A 16,055-nucleotide genomic window follows, 5' to 3' on the forward strand; every position below is an offset into this window, starting at 1 on the left:
TTGACTGTGGACTTCAGAAAACACAGTGGACCAACACCAGCAGATGACTTGGCAGCCCAAATCATCACTGACTGTGGAAACTCTCCACTCTTCCTCCAGACTCTGGGACCTTGATTTCCAAATGAAATACACAATTTACTTTCATCTGAAAAGAGGACTTTGGACCACTGAGCAACAGCCCAGGTAAGATGCTTCTGACGTTGTCTCTGGTTCAGAAGTGGCTTGGTAGCCCTTTTCCTGAAGACGTCTGAGCGTGGAGACTCTTGATGCACTGACTCCAGCTTCAGTCCACTCCTTGTGAAGCTCTCCCAAGTGTTTGAATCAGCTTTGCTTGACAGTATTCTCAAGCTTGCATCATCCCTGTTGCTTGTGCACCTTTTCCTACCCAAATTCTTCCTTCCAGACAACTTTGCATTTAATATACTTTGATACAGCACTCTGTAAACAGCCACACCTTTCAGTAATGACCCTCTGTGACTTACCCTCTTTGTGGAGGCCGTCAAAGTTCGTCTTCTGGATCATTGCCAAGTCAGCAGCCTTCCGATTATTGTGGTTTCAAAGAACAAGAGATACCCGGAATTAATACTGTATGGAGGGTCATTAACTGAAACTCAAATGTAAATATTCTAATATTTTGAGATACTGATTTTTGACTTTCATGAGCTGTAAGCTCTAATCAAAATTAAAACTTTAAAACTAAATTACTTTACATGCAATGAATCAAAAATATGAGTTTCACTTTATGAAATAACTTACAAGAAGAAATTAACTTTTTCACAATATTCTAATTTATTGAGATGCACCTGCCTGTATATATTAATAATAATATTTAAAATTTCTGACACGCAGTTAACTCAGCTAGTGGCACCAAATTAAAGCTTGAATTATTTAACCAGACAATTAAAATTCGGTTCTGAAAGTAATTTTAAAACGGACATTTATGCACATAAATACATGTAGTAAACATCACATTTTGGATTTGTGAAACTTTATTGGGTTCACGTAAGTAATCGATGGAAATTGATTAAAAAGCAATATTCAGCTTGAAACCAGTGGATTTTACATTTTCAAATGAAGCTGGGCATCTTTAGTTCTGTATAGAAGCCCATTGCTGCCAAAGAATAAATAAATAAAGGTAATTGCGACTTTTTATTGAACAGTTCCACCTTTTTTCCCTCACAATTTTGACTTTCTCACATTTCTGAGTTTATATCTCACAATTCTGAGAATTACGAAGGAAAAAGGCGGAACTGTTAGATAAAAACTCGCAGAATACTCAGAATTGTGAGAAAAAAAAAATCTAAATCTAAATTAAACTTAGTTATGAGATAAAGTCTGATTTGTGAGATAAAAAGTAGTCATGACTTTTTTTTTATTAAATATCGGGAAAAAACTAAAATGATGAGATGAAAACTATATTAAAAAAAATATATATTTGCATTGGGGGATATAAACAAAGAATTGTAACTTTTTTTCTCGAAATTCTCAGTTTATGTCGTGCAATTTTGAGAGAAACAAAAGAAACAAAGGAAAAAAGAGTCTTGTGAGAACTGTGAGATAAAGAGTTATCTTTTATCTTTTTTATTCTGTTACAAAAACAGGCTTCCGTAGTACTAGGATGATCACATGTTTTAAGTTTTTAGGTACTGAACTTTAATCAAAATAATACATTAATATGACTGAATTGTTACTTTTTGGACTCATATTTCCACTGAACTTTCTATGTGTGGACAACATCCACATCCACACAAACTCTGATAGAGATGTTGAAGCTCGTTGACCTGCTTCATACTGAGGATGAAATCCCCTTGAGAAGCTCCATCTGTCTCCTCTTGTCCTTTGCTCTGTTAATGGTCATTTTAAATAGCCGGCAGTACATCTCCATGGCAACAGGAGTGTCATCGTTGCCGGGCACTGGGTGCGTGATGAGACTGGGGTTACAGTTAGAGTCCACAATCCCCACTGTGGGAATATTCATTTTGGCCGCGTCCCGAATGCCGACGTGCTGCTGGAAGACGTTATTGAGAGTGGAGAAGAAAACGATGAGGTCCGGCAGCCGGACCCCGGGGCTGTACTGGATGGGGGCGTTGGTGAGCAGGCCGCCCTTCCAGTAGCATGTGTGAGCGTATTCGCCGCACTCTCGCGCCGTCGTCTCTATCAGGTGACCGAACTGCCGTCTGCGGCTGACGAACAGGATGATGCCGCCGCGGTACGCTACGTGAGCCGTGAAGTTCAGCGCTCGCTGCAGGTGCTCTGCTGTCTGCTCCAGATCAATGATGTCTATATCCAGACGAGAACCAAACAGATACGGTTCCATCAGCCTAGACAGAGAAACACACATTAGCCTTCAGAAAGAAAGTTCAGATTCTGTGACATTTGTCATGATTTTTGTATGTTACAAGTGTGTGTACATATAAAAAATATATAAATGCATAGATTCATGTGTGTAAGTGTGTGTGTGTATATATAGTAGTCAGCTTTTGGAGTGGATCAAAACCTTTCATCAAACCTAAAACCAAAATGTGTTCTTGTCTTAGGACAACTTTGATGAAGTGCTGTCAAACGATTAATCGCATACAAAATTTTTGTTTACATAAATGTGTGCATACTGTGTATATTTATTATGTATATATAAACACACACACACACGCATGTATATATTTTGAAAATACTCAATGTATTTACATGCATATATGTATATTTATATAATTTATAAATGTATTATCATAAACATTTTGTGTGTGTATTTATATATACACAGTACACACAAATATTATGTAAACAAAAGCTTATTTTGAATGCGATGAATCGTTTGACAGCACTAATATATATATATATATAATAAAAAATTATATAAATGCATAGATTCCATGTAGTTTCTCAATTATACACAAACAGTTACAAATAATTTTTTTTTTAATAAATTATATACTTAATGTATCATCATTATAAGAGTTATATTATTATATTTAATATAACAATGATTATAAGAAACAATATTTCACACTGAAATATTTAATAGCTCACCTAAAAAGTTTAATTCTGTTATCATTACCCATAAGACTTTGGTTAATCTTTGAAACACAAATTAATTGGCAAATCAATTTTTAATGAAACCTGAGAGATTACTGTCCCTCCTTTGAAAGTCCAGGTAAACAAAACTTAAAATGATCCAACAACGTTCTAAAAGTGTCACAAAATGAACCCAAGTCTTGTGAAGAGATAACTAAACAAAAAATGTTTGCCTTTTATTTACATCCACTTCATTCATATGGATTTGTTTTAGGACGCCTTATAACCTTTTTGGATTGGCCTGTTTTAACAATATCTTTAATTGTTTTTCAAAGATGAGCAAAATTCTCATGGGTTTGGAAATACACGAGAGTAAGTGAATGATGGCAACATTTTGATTTAGGCGTGAACTATCCCTTTAACATCAATAACCCACCTATGCCGGCAGCCTTTCTTATGTCCAAGATGGACACGGGCTTCAAACAGGTCCTTCATGCTGAAGAGCTCAGACAAGCGGAAATAGTCTGGTTGAGTGAGCGGGAAGTTCAGGATCTTCTCTGTAGCAGCTGAACATATAAGAAAGAATAATGAGCTTTGAATGAATATTATGTTACAAACTCTTTATAAGAGTCAAGTTTTTTTATATAGTGCTTTTAACAATCTTCAGTGCTTTACAGGAAAAAACACATTTATCAAGCCCATATTTACATTAAAGTCTACATTCCAAATTAATTAGGATAATTATATAAGCAAGCTGACTCGTTATGTAACATCTTATTAATTTAGGTGAACACAATTAAACAATGTATTTTTAATAAATGTATGTGAAATATATATATTTATTAAAGACTTTATTTTTCATTTTTTTCTCTACACATTTTACAGGGACCCCTGACTCTCCCCTGTGGCCCCAAAATTCCTTTTCTATAGTATAACCTGAGAAATTATATCTGCAGGTCGCTGGGTTTTCTCTATTCTGGATAATCACTTCAGTCTCACCGGTGTCTGTCGCTGCTGCCGGTGATTTAACTGCAGCTGCTGCGGAGCTGAATGTCTGTCCGTGACAAGAGAACACAGTAGAGACCAACCGAGGGCCCCGGAGAACTGAAACCGATCATATTAAATTCATTCATCATTAAAATATACATGTATTTTCATCCATAGTCTGTTGCAAAGCTGCTAAGAAAGTCACGTAATGTTTTATGTCATTGCAAATCACAAGCAAGACGTTATATTATAATGTTGTTAACTGTTACTATAATATTGTTTACTTAATCAAATCTACTTTAAGTGCATTAACATTAAATAAAAACACGTTTTATTTCACCTCCAGTTAAGACGCCCGCTGCCATGTTTCCGTTCAAGCTCCGCCCACTGAGCGTAAGGAAGAGTGGAGGATTGTGGGTAATGGTGTTCCATACAGTGCTTTGGACTGATAAAATCGTTACATTGCACACCACACAAACTACAAATACCACAATGACCCAGTGATTTGTTTCGAAATAAAAACTTTATTGAAGGAACAGGTGTCAATTTCACTACAATGAACAATTTAAATAACGGGAATAAAGAACGCTTTATAAAATTAGTAACTGAAACTTAGAAACAAGTAAAAACAAATATAAAACAATAACTACATATTCTTAAATATACTTCATGTATTCCCCTGAACACGTGAACCTCGTTATATTTTCCAGCGGCTTCATGTTTACCTGTAATAAAACAAAAGATCATGGACAAGTTCCACTAATTCTTAATAACCATAAAGCATCTAAATACGTTTTATATTAATCTATATAAACTGAGCCGTCATTTTATATCAAGTAAAGTGAGCATTATGTCCTGTATTATCTGTGCATTTACCTCGTCAAATTGACTACAAACTTCAGCCTTCGTTTAACTGTTTTGCTTTCCTACACACAAACACAAACACAGACCTATTGGCACACAATCAAAAACTCAACCACAGGTAGGCTATATATTCGCTCACATGGTCTAGGTGTATCAAATCTGTTACATAAGTGTGTGTGCAAGTAAATGCATGAATTTTTAATACAGTCTTTTTATGTACCTCTAGCTGCTTTTGAATATGAAGGCGCCTGGTTTGGAATTTCAAACTCCTCTCTTCTGTGTCCAGGGCGATATATGGACTTAACAACAATCCTGGATCTATAGAGGTGGACAAAGACCTGGAGAAAACAAAAGAAACAGATTTACACATTCATACACACAGTCAATCTCTGCATCTGTGAGCTGCAGTGACCAATAACCAGTCTGATTGCTGATATTACAAACACAAATTATATACATTTACACATTTGGCAGACACATCTCAAACGATGCATACTGTTTTTTTATTAAGATGTGGTCACTGGGAATTTAGCTTTACAGGTTTGAAGCAACACATCTATAATTTTACATGCTTTAAATAAAATCTAAACATCAAAATTTACTACCTGAATTCAGAAAATGTTGGGACGTTTTTTAAATTTGAATAAAATGAAAACCAAAAGACTTTCAAATCACATGAGCCAATATTTTATTCATAATAGAACATAGAGAACACAACAAATGTTTACGCGGAGAAATTTTACACTTTTATCCACTAAATGAGCTCATTCCAAATTTGATGCTTGCTACAAGTCTCAAAAAAGTTGGCACGGGCAACACAGGGCTGAAAAAGCAAGACATTTTAAAAGATTCAGCTGGGAGAACATCTAGCAACTAATTAAGTTGCTAGTGACATCAGGTCTGTAACATGATTAGCAATAAAAGGGATGTCTTAGAGAGGCAGAGTCTCTCAGAAGTAAAGATGGGCAGAGGGTCTACCATCTGTGAAAGAGTGCGTAAAAAGATTGTGGAATACTTTCAAAACAACGTTCTTCAACGCCAAATTGAAAAGGCTTTCCGAATCTCATCATCTACAGTGCATAACATCATCAAAAGATTCAGAGAAACTGGAAAAATCTCTGTGCGTAAGGGACGAGGCCGAAGACATTTGTTGGATGCCTGTGGTCTTCGGGCCCTCGGACAACACTTCATCACTCATCGGCATGATTCTGTCATTGACATTACTAAATGGGCCCAGGAATACTTCCAGAAACCGCTGTCGGTAAACACAATCTGCCGTGCCATCTGCAGATGCCAACTAAAGCGCTATCATGCAAAAAGGAAGCCATATGTGAACATAGTCCAGCAGCGCCGTCGTGTCCTGTGGGCCAAGGCTCATTTAAAATGGACTGTTTCAAAGTGGAAAAGTGTTCTATGGTCAGACGAGTCCAAATTTGACATTCTTGATGGAAATCACGGACGCCGTGTCCTCCGGGCTAAAGAGGAGGGAGACCTTCCAGCGTGTTATCAGCTTTCAGTTCAAAAGCCAGCATCTCTGATGGTATGGGCGTGCATAAGTGTATATGGTATGAGCATTTTGCATGTTTTGGAAGACACTATGAATGCTGAAAGGTATATAAAGGTTTTAGAGCAACATATGCTCCCCTCCAGATGACGTGTATTTCAGCAGGATAATGCAAAACCACATACTACAGCTATTACAACAGCATGGCTTCGTAGTAGAAGATTCCGGGTGCTGAATTGGCCTGCCTGCAGTCCAGATCTTTCACCTATAGAGAACATTTGGCGCATCATTAAACGAAAAATGTTAAAGACGACCACAAACTCTTCAGCAGCTGGAAACCTATATCAGGCAAGAATGGGACCAAATTCCAACACCAAAACTCCAGAAACTCATAACCTCGATGCCCAGACATCTTCAAACTGTTTTGAAAAGAAGCGGAGATGCTGCACCATGGTAAACATGCACCCGTCCCAAATATTTTGAGACCTCTAGCAGGCATCAAATTTGAAATGAGCTAATTTTGTGCATACAATTGTAAAATGTCTCAGTTTAAACATTTATGTTATCTATGCTCTATTGTGAATAAAATATTGGCTCAAGTGATTTGAATTTTTTTTTAGTTTTCATTTTATTCAAATTTAAAAAAACGTCCCAACATTTCTGGAATTCAGGTTGTACAATAGAAACATGCAAAAATAAAATAAAAACTTCACTGCATAATAGAAAGCAGTTTAAATTTGAAACAAAAATCCACTGCTTGTTGTACTGGTTCTGATATATCATGCATCAACAACTTCAATCAACACAGCTTAATTAGTCAATAACACAGCATGTGGACACAACAATGTAATAAAATATTCAATGACAAATAATGAAATAATTTATGTATCACATTACAGAGTAAATAAATCCTCTAATCTTCTTTTGTGATGAAAAATCAACAGGCCATTCTTTTTTGTGTCCTGATGAGTGTTTAATTACTCTGGATTAAAAACATGAACATTCATAAGGACAGAACTATAAAAAATAAAATAATTCTTTGAATATTTGTCAGTCAGTTACATGTGATGCAAGGAAACACAGACTGGCATTAGCTTCCATTTAGACCTATGTGAGAAAGGAAGCTACTTTATATTAAGATACAACAGAGGAAGCTGTGCAAGATACTGATTAGAAACATGTACAGGCATTCACACATTCATGCATGTTTACACACACACACAAACACACACACACACAGTGTAAGAACCACACAGCCTTGTGTGTCAAAGTCAATTTTTATTATACATCTTCAGATACAGTTTGCGTTTTGTTTCTCTGTGCAGAGCATGGGACCAAAAACTCCTTTTAGTTTTTTTGCAAAATATTTATGAAAACTGGTAATGCCCAGCATAGTGAGCATGAGTCTTTACTTTCTTCTCTTCTATAAAGAAAAATAAATAACATTCTTTTCACATAGGAAACACCTACATATAATAAGCAACAGAAACAGGAACTAAGAAACAGGTGCATAAAGGGATGAGAGAGAGAGAGTGGTGTGATTTGATATGCAAATATGTGCAAAAAGAGAAAGATGACTGAATTTTGAGACACTGAGAGAGTGTTTCCTCCTTTTAATTTGCAGACTGATATAAACCTTTGAATGTTGTCCAGTGCCAGTGGTACAAAAATAACCTGGTTATGACAAATATAAAGAATTCCCAACTAAGTACATAAAACAAAATGTGTTAAAAGGGAAGACTGTGAAAAAAATGCTTGTTGAGGGCAAGCGTAAAGGTTACGATAATTGCTAATGACGTAAATGGCTGTTTTTATACACATTCTATATACATATGTAAACTTAAAGGGTCTCATTTATGAAACAAGCAGAACAAATTTCTTGATAAATTGTTCATCAAACTGTTCTTGCATAGACTGTCACACTGAATTGAATGGAACAATTTATTTAAGATGGGCTTTGGGAACTATTTTAATGGAAATTCATTCTGCTTGTGTTTCACAAATGAGGCCCATCTTAGTCATTCACTGTTGCACTGAGGAGATTTTCCTCATTTAGAAACCTCAAGGACTATTTTAACGTTACCGAAAGGTGACTCAGACCATCCTCTCAGAGGTCAAGGGTCTGAATGATAATGTTGAACCATTGTGGACTAGTAACAAATGTGCACTGATGCAAACAAAAGTGTTTTCATTCTCTTGGCCTTTACATTCTACAGTCCTTCATACAGTTCAGTACTTAAAGATGCAATTTGCACGTTTGTGTTTAACTTGTAGAATTTTTTGCAGAAAAAAAAAGAGATTTCCTTATGGATAGGGTAAATATTTAAACCTGGTAACTATTTAACATGTAAACTCACCAATGATATTGTCATTTCATAAACCTTCAGTTTTTAATTGCGATCACTTTTCGTAATCTCAAATAAGAATTTCTCAAAAAGCAAAGTTTGTAAAGCAGGATTCATTCAGAAATGCTGCAGCTGAAAATACAACACAAAAACAATAAAAAACAAAGTTTAATCTCTCTTCATGACATCATGTCTGTTTTTAAATATATTTATAAATGTACAAACATACAAAAAAAGGATGTGGTACACTCAAAGAGTCATACGTGACGTCCCATGGAACCTAAATCATACAGTACAAAAAGTCAGAAACATTGAAATGCAGGATGAGACGCCACAGTCCGTCAGGCTAATGCTAAAATAAAACAACTAATGCTTAAAGCCGAAGGAAAATTTCGGCTGTATGGTTGGGAATCTTGCAAAATACTTGTGAATCACAGATTCAGATCCATAATTCTGCCCAAACCAATTACCAAAACACTCATTAACTCTTTCTAATTAAAGACTTCAACAATTTGTTGAAGTCTTTAGTATCTTAGATGAAACAAGAGCACGGATATGTACTTGGATTTGGCAACCATGTTCCCTCAACTTATATGTGTGTGTGTGTGTGTGTGTGTTTGGAGAGAGGACAGGTGGGTACTCACTGATTATGGGGCTGCGTCTTCCTGTCTTTACTCTTCTGATCTTTCCTTTCCTCATCTGACTCTACATCTGTCTCATCAACACATTTCTCTTCCTCATCTTCCAGCTCTTTCTCTTCCTTGCTAACACTTCCTGTCTCCCTTTGTCTTTCTCCTAAACATGCAGTGGACTCAGTCGCCTCAATCTGGCTGACCTGCAGGTAGTTTGTCTTTGCTAAGGGCATTGTGTCCTGTTGTATCTGGATTACGCTGCCGCCCTCGTGGGGCTGCAATACAGGTGAGGGCTGGCTGAGGTGTGAGGTGGCGTGGGATAAGTGTGGTCTATCGGAGAGGTGTTGGTCCCTTTTCAGGCGGTTATGCAAATAAAGTCCCTCTGTCCTGCCCCCAGGGGACGCCGAGTTCGAGAGGTCACCAGTGGTGACAGCAGAGGAACTAATTTGAGGTTTCGAGATAGGCGAAGGGCAAAGAGAACTAATGACATCCTTCAAAGGTATCCTAGAGGCTGACGGTACCCATTGGCGGCTGATGGCAAGATCATTTCCATCTGCCAAGGAAAGTTCCTTGACGTCACTCATACTGCTGTTAACGGGTCTCATCAGGAACAGGTTCTGGTGTTGATGACCCGATGATCGGGGCATCTCTGAGCTCACAGAGGGCGTAGTGAAGGAGTTGGATTTGATGGCATGACTTGTCGGAGTGTCCTTTCTTATCTGGGAGCTTCCATTCTTTGGATCTCTTGGGGTCGAGATCTCAAATTTCGGACTTTTGGTCCTCCTAAAACCCATAATGCAAGAGCTGCCAGGTGTCAAGACTGGTCCCTTGTTGAGTTCTGCAGGTGCATCCGTTGATCTTGCAGTTGTGCCAATGGATTCCACTTGTGTTTCACTTTTGAGGAGTCTACCAGAGGTTGATGCTGAAGCAGTAACTGGCGTTTCTATTAGAGTCTTTTGAAGTTCTGGTTTAACGTAACACTCCGCAGGTGAGGTCAAGCAGTCTATGGCCTCTTCCACCTGTTTGGTGTTTGCGGCGAGAGGTGTAGACTCCTTGGCTCTCTCAGCTAGAAATCTCCTGATCTCTTGCTCAATGCTATCATCGCTGTCCACAGAACTGTCGTTGTCTTCTGCAAGCAGACTGGAAGAAGGTATGTCCACATCTTGAGTCTTAGGAATCCCACCATTCCCAGTCACCTTGTCAGGTTGTGCAGGGCTTTTAGATTGTTTTATGTTCTGGACTTCTGATTTGCCTTTAACTGCTTTGCTTTTATGACCCTTGTCATTTTTGGTCTGAATGTTCAGTATTTCTTTGCCACCTTTCAAAATGACAGACTGAACAAGCTTGGAAGATGGGACACTCTTCAGGTCTGTAAAAGGTTTCTGTTTTTTCATAGCATCCAAAGATGAAATCTCTGAAGGTCTGGCGCCTTTTTTCGCCTTTATGTCCCTCCCTTTCTTTTTGACTTTTTTCTTTGTCTTAAGCAAGTCTTTAATTGCGGCATCTAGATCCTCATCACTGTCCAGGGAGCTGCTTTTGTCACTGCTGTCATTTCTCTCTGAGCAAATCGCAGTCTTTGGACTGGACATACTGTAAAAGGAACCTTTGTCTTTGAGTACACTACTATCCGTACCCTTGCGAGGTGGGGAGTTCTGCTTCAGTTTGCTGATTTTCATGGTGGTTAGACTACTTGAATGGGATGTTACAGTGGGAGTGGTTGAAAGCTCTGGTCTGGTGGAGTCACTATGATTCAGAGGTGTCCCTGGAGGCTCCTCTTTAATATTCAAAACCAAGTCACCATCTGTAGAAATTTTGCTTTGTTCTTCTTTGAACTTGCGTTTTTTTGACAGGGAGAGCCTCACTGCTTTATTCGGCTGGGTTTCCTTCATCTTCTTCTTTGGCTCCTTGCTTGCGGTGGGATCTCCTGAAGCTGGTGGAGGTGCACCTGTCATTGTCAGAAGCTCTTTGTTCATCTTTGCTTTATGCTCCAAAAATGTCCTTATCTCCTGTTCAATCCCGTCCTCACTGTCAACAGAGCTTTCATCACTTTTATCTGCAGATGGTGCAACAGTGGGGAATGCTGGCATCTGAAGCAAATTTCTATTAGCAATGCTTAAGTTGGACTCAAACACCTCAGGCATGACGGTTTTGGAGATGTCTAGAATGGCTTCAGCACACATCAGCTCAGCAGTGTTGACCTTCAGGCTGGAATGGATCTGATGTTCAGTGTGTGTTTGTTTTGAGTCTGAAGGGGGTGGTGCACACCCTTTGACTTCAGAGCCCTGGGATGTACACTTGTTCAAAAAGTGGCTTACACCCAGTGGTGCAGGGAGATTAGACTTCTTGGTTGTCAACTTTTTCTTGCTCTTCTTGGACAGTGCTTTGAGTGGCTGAGTGCTCATGCATTCAGGAGAAGTGTTGGCTTGTTTGCTACGTTGCACAGGCACAAGTTGGGCAGGTTTGAGAGGACTTTTCTTTTTCTTCTGCTTGTGTTTTTCTTCCTGGAAGCGGCGTATGGCTTCCTCAATACCTTCATCGCTGCTCGATTCAGAGTCCTCCCTTTGTCTTGAAGATCTCAGGGCATCTTTTTCACTTTCCAGTATTTCTTTCTTCTCTTGCTGGAATCTCTGAATCTCCTCTTCAATTCCATCATCGCTGCTTGAATCGAGCCATTCCTCTTCCTCTTTAATGACAAGATGAGGTGGAGATCTGTCCACCTCTGAAGATGAGGAAGATCCTTTCTTAGCTCTGGGTGGAGGAAGGCATTTTACAGGCAAAATTTTACTTGTTTCTGCTTTCTTAAAGGGATTTTCTTTGCTTAGCTGCTTCTTCTTGACTTTCTTCTTTAGGGGCTGTGTCCCACTCAAGGCTCTCTGTATGTGATTGCTAGCAGTTAGCACCTTACCACTACTGGAATGTGTGTGTTGTTTCGCAGCATCCGGGACAGTTGTTTCCCTACGCTGAAGCTTGGGTGCTGGGGGCGAACTCGCCATCGGATCCCCTTTGCGCTTGTGGTCCACCTTCTCCTTCAAATACTCCTGAATAGCCTCTTCAATGCCTCTATCCACAGAATCGTCACTGTCCGAATCATCGCCAGTATCAGATCTGGCGGTCTGTGGTTTAATGTCTGTCCCTGTTCGCCGGGATCTTGCAGAAGTGTCCATGAGTCGCATTTGACCCTTGTAGCCAACCTCATGGCTGGAATGAGCAGCCTTTTCGGTCTGCATGTTTTCGCTCATGTCCGAAGACTGGGTGCTTTGGAGGCTCTCTATAATCATCTGGATCTTCTGTGGGATGGGGGTGCCACTAACAGAGGCAAGTTCGCTGTCGGAAGCACTGTCATTGAAAAAGAGAGGCAGGCTGCAGCTCTTATTGGACCTCCATTCCGAGTGAATAGCCACCACCGGAGGAACTGTCTTCAGGAACATTCTAGAAGGCCGGAATGGAAGGGATGTAGGTGCATGGGGATGCTCCACCGGTGATCTTGTTTACATTCTAAAATAGAAAAAATTGAATTTGTAATTTTAACAACATTAAATGACAACATAAGCAGTGTTTAGCAGAGTGATTACAACATCATTTAAACTGATAAGGATACATTTAAAAAAACTGTCATTGAAATTGTCTTTTTTACAAATTTTCTACAAGGATGAAGTCACATCCAACTATTTAGACAATTTAGTGGTAAAAAAAAACCCCAACAACATTCACATCACTAATGGATTATAATTTGATTGCAATCAGATTATAAATATTAACTGACAGAACTGCTATCATCAACAGATTCTCTTGTTTCATTTGATTTGACATGTATAGGCCTGTTTGCTCAAAACTTTAATCTAAAATGTAGGCCTATATTAAATGAAAGAAAAAAAAACTAGAAAAATTGCTGATCGTTGTGACAACCTTGGGATAGTGTTTAAGCTCACAATTAACAATTATTTAGCACATATTTTGGGGCAAATTATTTAAAAGACTGATTGTAAAAAAAAAAACAGTGTTACTGACATTAAAGCAAACAGATGTTACAACATTCCCCAGTCTCCCCTATTACAGGCAGAGTTGTCACAAAAATGTAAAGAGCCTGGTATAAAAATTATGGTTGGGCTCCCCAACCTCTAGGGCAAATGAGTAGGCCTACGACTCATTTGGGTCAAATATGGGTCACGGCTGGGTCAAAGACAGCACAGAAAAACAATGCTAAATGCAAATTTTAAAAAATGCAGCTAACCACATAATCCTGTACTTTTAAAAAAAATGTAATCAAACTAATTAATCTTTCACTTGGTGATACGGCTAATACTAATACAATATTTATCCAAGTGTTGTTCCATGTAGACTGGTAAATCACAATTCAATGTTAATAGTAAGCTTATTGGAAGTGTATTGTAATTATACAACATCTAAAATAATCTGATAATGAACATTTGTGGGGGATATTCAGCTTTATTAGCTATTTATAAACAATATGGGCCTATTAAACATTATAAATGTCATGTTCTGTAATTTTAAGATTAAGATTTGTAAGATTTAACACCAGAACAGGTGTTTCACTGGCAGGAGATTTGTTTATGAACATCGAAATCATCAAACCAAACTGTGTGTGTTGTTGTTTTTTTGACTATCATTCACGAACAAACCGCGATGTTCGAATTCCAAAATAATGACTCTTATGATCCGGTTCGTTTCACTGAATCATCAACATTTTGACCGCAGTGGTACGAGGTTCGAACGAATGACTCTTATGGACTGATTCTTTTAGTGAATCACTTGTGATTCGGAGCATTTGCTGAATGAATCTGGCTCACTGACCTGTACATTATTACTTTCTTTACTTCTAATTAACCAAGAACTGCCAGTGTGTGATGCTGTAGTTAAGGCTTAGTGTAGTTACGGTCTACTTTGTCTATATGATAACAATTATGAGTTTTGATTCAGTGATGATGATGTTTTATATAAATGAATAAATTAAATTATATACATGTATGGTAATATTTAGTCGTATTTATCTAATATATAGTTAGAATTAATTATTGGGATGGTTTACACCAGAAAAATCCGTGTAAACATTTATTTGTGCTTTGTTGCGTTTGCTAAAAGATATCATCACCTGAGGAGAATGAATATGAACAAGAATTACATTCTTTTAAAATACTATATCCGTCCGATACTAAAAGAATCATCCATGGAAGAGTTAACGAATCAGAATCATTAAGAGGAATCAGAATGGCTATCTTCATATTGATTCCTATTGCTAATGTTAAGGGTGCATCGGCTACATGCATCGATACCCGAGCGGTCCCGTAGCCGAGGCCCCTTTACCGCTTCATCTCCTCAGACAATAAACTCCTGTGAGTTATGACAAAATAACTCCCTCAGCTTTGATGCCACAATGAAACTCCCGCCGAATGGAGACATTGTATCTCCTTTCCACTTCACTGCGAGAAACTTGTAGTGTTTTTGTGCTTTTGCACCCCGCCGTCAGAGCTCCGTCTCACCGGCGCACCGGGCTGTCCCTGCGCGCAGCTCGCGGCTCTGCCTGCACTCTAAACCGGGGAGCGGAGCTAAGAGACACCGTAGAGGAACCAGCGTCTTCCGCCTGCCGGCCACGGTGTCTCCGGCCGTGTTTACACCCGTTTAGTGTCAAAAGAGGGTCTGTTCGGGGGAAGTTCGGAAGTCGTGCGTTTAAATGTGACATTTAATGAACCAGCTCCTAAAAATGTAGCAAAGAACGGGAAGGAGGAAAGCTAAAGTTCGCCTTGAGATGCTCAAGGGGCCTCTTCACTTCTCGCCGGTTCATTTGGCAAAACCCTCTTTGTATCGTGTCTCTCTAGCGAAAAAAACATCACAGAAGTAACACCCCGCTGCATGCAAGCGACAGATAACGGGATGAGGCTCACCTTGCGACTGATGAACAGCTGTTGCGTTTATCTTCCAGTGTTACAGATACAGCTTTTGTAATTCTTAACACATTTTTTTGAGTGTCCACATACGGGAGCGGGCGCGCGCAGCCGTCTCGTGCACCGCTGCTGCCTTCCGACTTACCTTCAGAAATCACTTAAAGACACAGTACCGCAGAACACACTGGAATTGTGTTGTGACATTAATGATGTAGACAGATGGGTAGCCTATTGTGGTTACATGTGCATTTCCTTTCAAAACGTTGATTTTTAGTTAGGTTTGATTGAATGGTGAAGAAAAAAGCCAACAAGTGTTCAGCATACATGCGAAAAGCGTTGTTATATAGAGAATGCACATAGTTTGCAGATCTGGAATCTGTGGAAGTCAGTTTTTGCCACGAGATAAAAATAAAAAAGGAAATTGTGACTTTATCTCACAATTCAGACCTTTTCTCACAATAATCAGATATAAATTCACAATTACAAGATATAAACTGGCTATTGCTAGAAAAAAAATCTGAATTATCAGATTAAAAAATAGCATATTTTTGGTGGAAACAACAACAAAAAAAATCAGGATTATCAGATTGAAAAGTATAATTTTTGGTGGAAGCAAAAAAAATAAAAAATCAGAATTGTGAGATAAAAAATTACAAGTATATATTTTATTATATACATATTATCATGTGCTTTAGCAAATTGTTATTTTTATATTCCGTGGCCAAAAAAAGGATAATGAGATGTAAACACAGAATTCTGAGAAAAGGGAAATTAAGAAATAATGTAAATCCATGAATTGTGAGATATAAAC

General features: G+C 38.4%; 2 protein-coding genes across 3 annotated transcripts; both read right to left on the minus strand.

The window, feature by feature from the left end:
• Positions 1–767: 767 nt before the first annotated feature.
• On the minus strand, positions 768–4,388 carry LOC306862535 (small ribosomal subunit protein uS2m-like). The gene is made up of 4 exons (XM_079405383.1): positions 4,340–4,388; positions 4,012–4,116; positions 3,449–3,578; positions 768–2,321 (listed from the first exon to the last, which is right to left on the minus strand). Exons 1-4 carry the CDS (start codon positions 4,362–4,364, stop codon positions 1,787–1,789), a joined length of 795 nt encoding a protein of 264 aa, XP_079261509.1. The 5' UTR covers positions 4,365–4,388; the 3' UTR covers positions 768–1,786.
• A 122-nt stretch (positions 4,389–4,510) lies between these two features.
• LOC306862340 (uncharacterized protein) lies at positions 4,511–15,387 on the minus strand. 2 transcript variants are annotated; one of them, XM_079405096.1, is made up of 5 exons: positions 15,245–15,387; positions 9,357–12,839; positions 5,084–5,201; positions 4,876–4,925; positions 4,511–4,724 (listed from the first exon to the last, which is right to left on the minus strand). In XM_079405096.1, the coding sequence occupies exons 2-5, from the start codon at positions 12,770–12,772 to the stop codon at positions 4,721–4,723; spliced, it is 3,588 nt and encodes a 1,195-aa protein (XP_079261222.1). In that variant the 5' UTR covers positions 12,773–12,839; positions 15,245–15,387; the 3' UTR covers positions 4,511–4,720. The 2 variants fall into 2 exon arrangements, with proteins under 2 accessions (XP_079261222.1, XP_079261223.1); XM_079405097.1 differs by lacking the exons at positions 4,511–4,724; positions 4,876–4,925; positions 5,084–5,201 and adding an exon at positions 7,612–8,844.
• Positions 15,388–16,055: the final 668 nt, after the last annotated feature.

Source organism: Barbus barbus (genome assembly GCF_936440315.1).
Source record: "Barbus barbus genome assembly, chromosome: 43".
Taxonomy (NCBI): Eukaryota; Metazoa; Chordata; class Actinopteri; order Cypriniformes; family Cyprinidae; genus Barbus; species Barbus barbus.

What these genes read in the sequence shown, in the direction of transcription:
- LOC306862535 (XM_079405383.1), bottom strand. Translation starts at nt 4,364, where the DNA reads ATGGCAGCGGGCGTCTTAACTGGAG. An exon ending in AGCGGGCGTCTTAACTGGAG is followed by an intron (nt 4,117 to 4,339) that starts GTGAAATAAAAC and finishes GATCGGTTTCAG; the next exon opens with TTCTCCGGGGCCCTCGGTTG. An exon ending in GGCAGCAGCGACAGACACCG is followed by an intron (nt 3,579 to 4,011) that starts GTGAGACTGAAG and finishes TTATATGTTCAG; the next exon opens with CTGCTACAGAGAAGATCCTG.
- LOC306862340 (XM_079405096.1), bottom strand. Translation starts at nt 12,772, where the DNA reads ATGTTCCTGAAGACAGTTCCTCCGGTGGTGGCTATTCACTCGGAATGG. An exon ending in AAGACGCAGCCCCATAATCA is followed by an intron (nt 5,202 to 9,356) that starts GTGAGTACCCAC and finishes TGTTTTCTCCAG; the next exon opens with GTCTTTGTCCACCTCTATAG. An exon ending in ATATTCAAAAGCAGCTAGAG is followed by an intron (nt 4,926 to 5,083) that starts GTACATAAAAAG and finishes GTTTGTGTGTAG; the next exon opens with GAAAGCAAAACAGTTAAACG.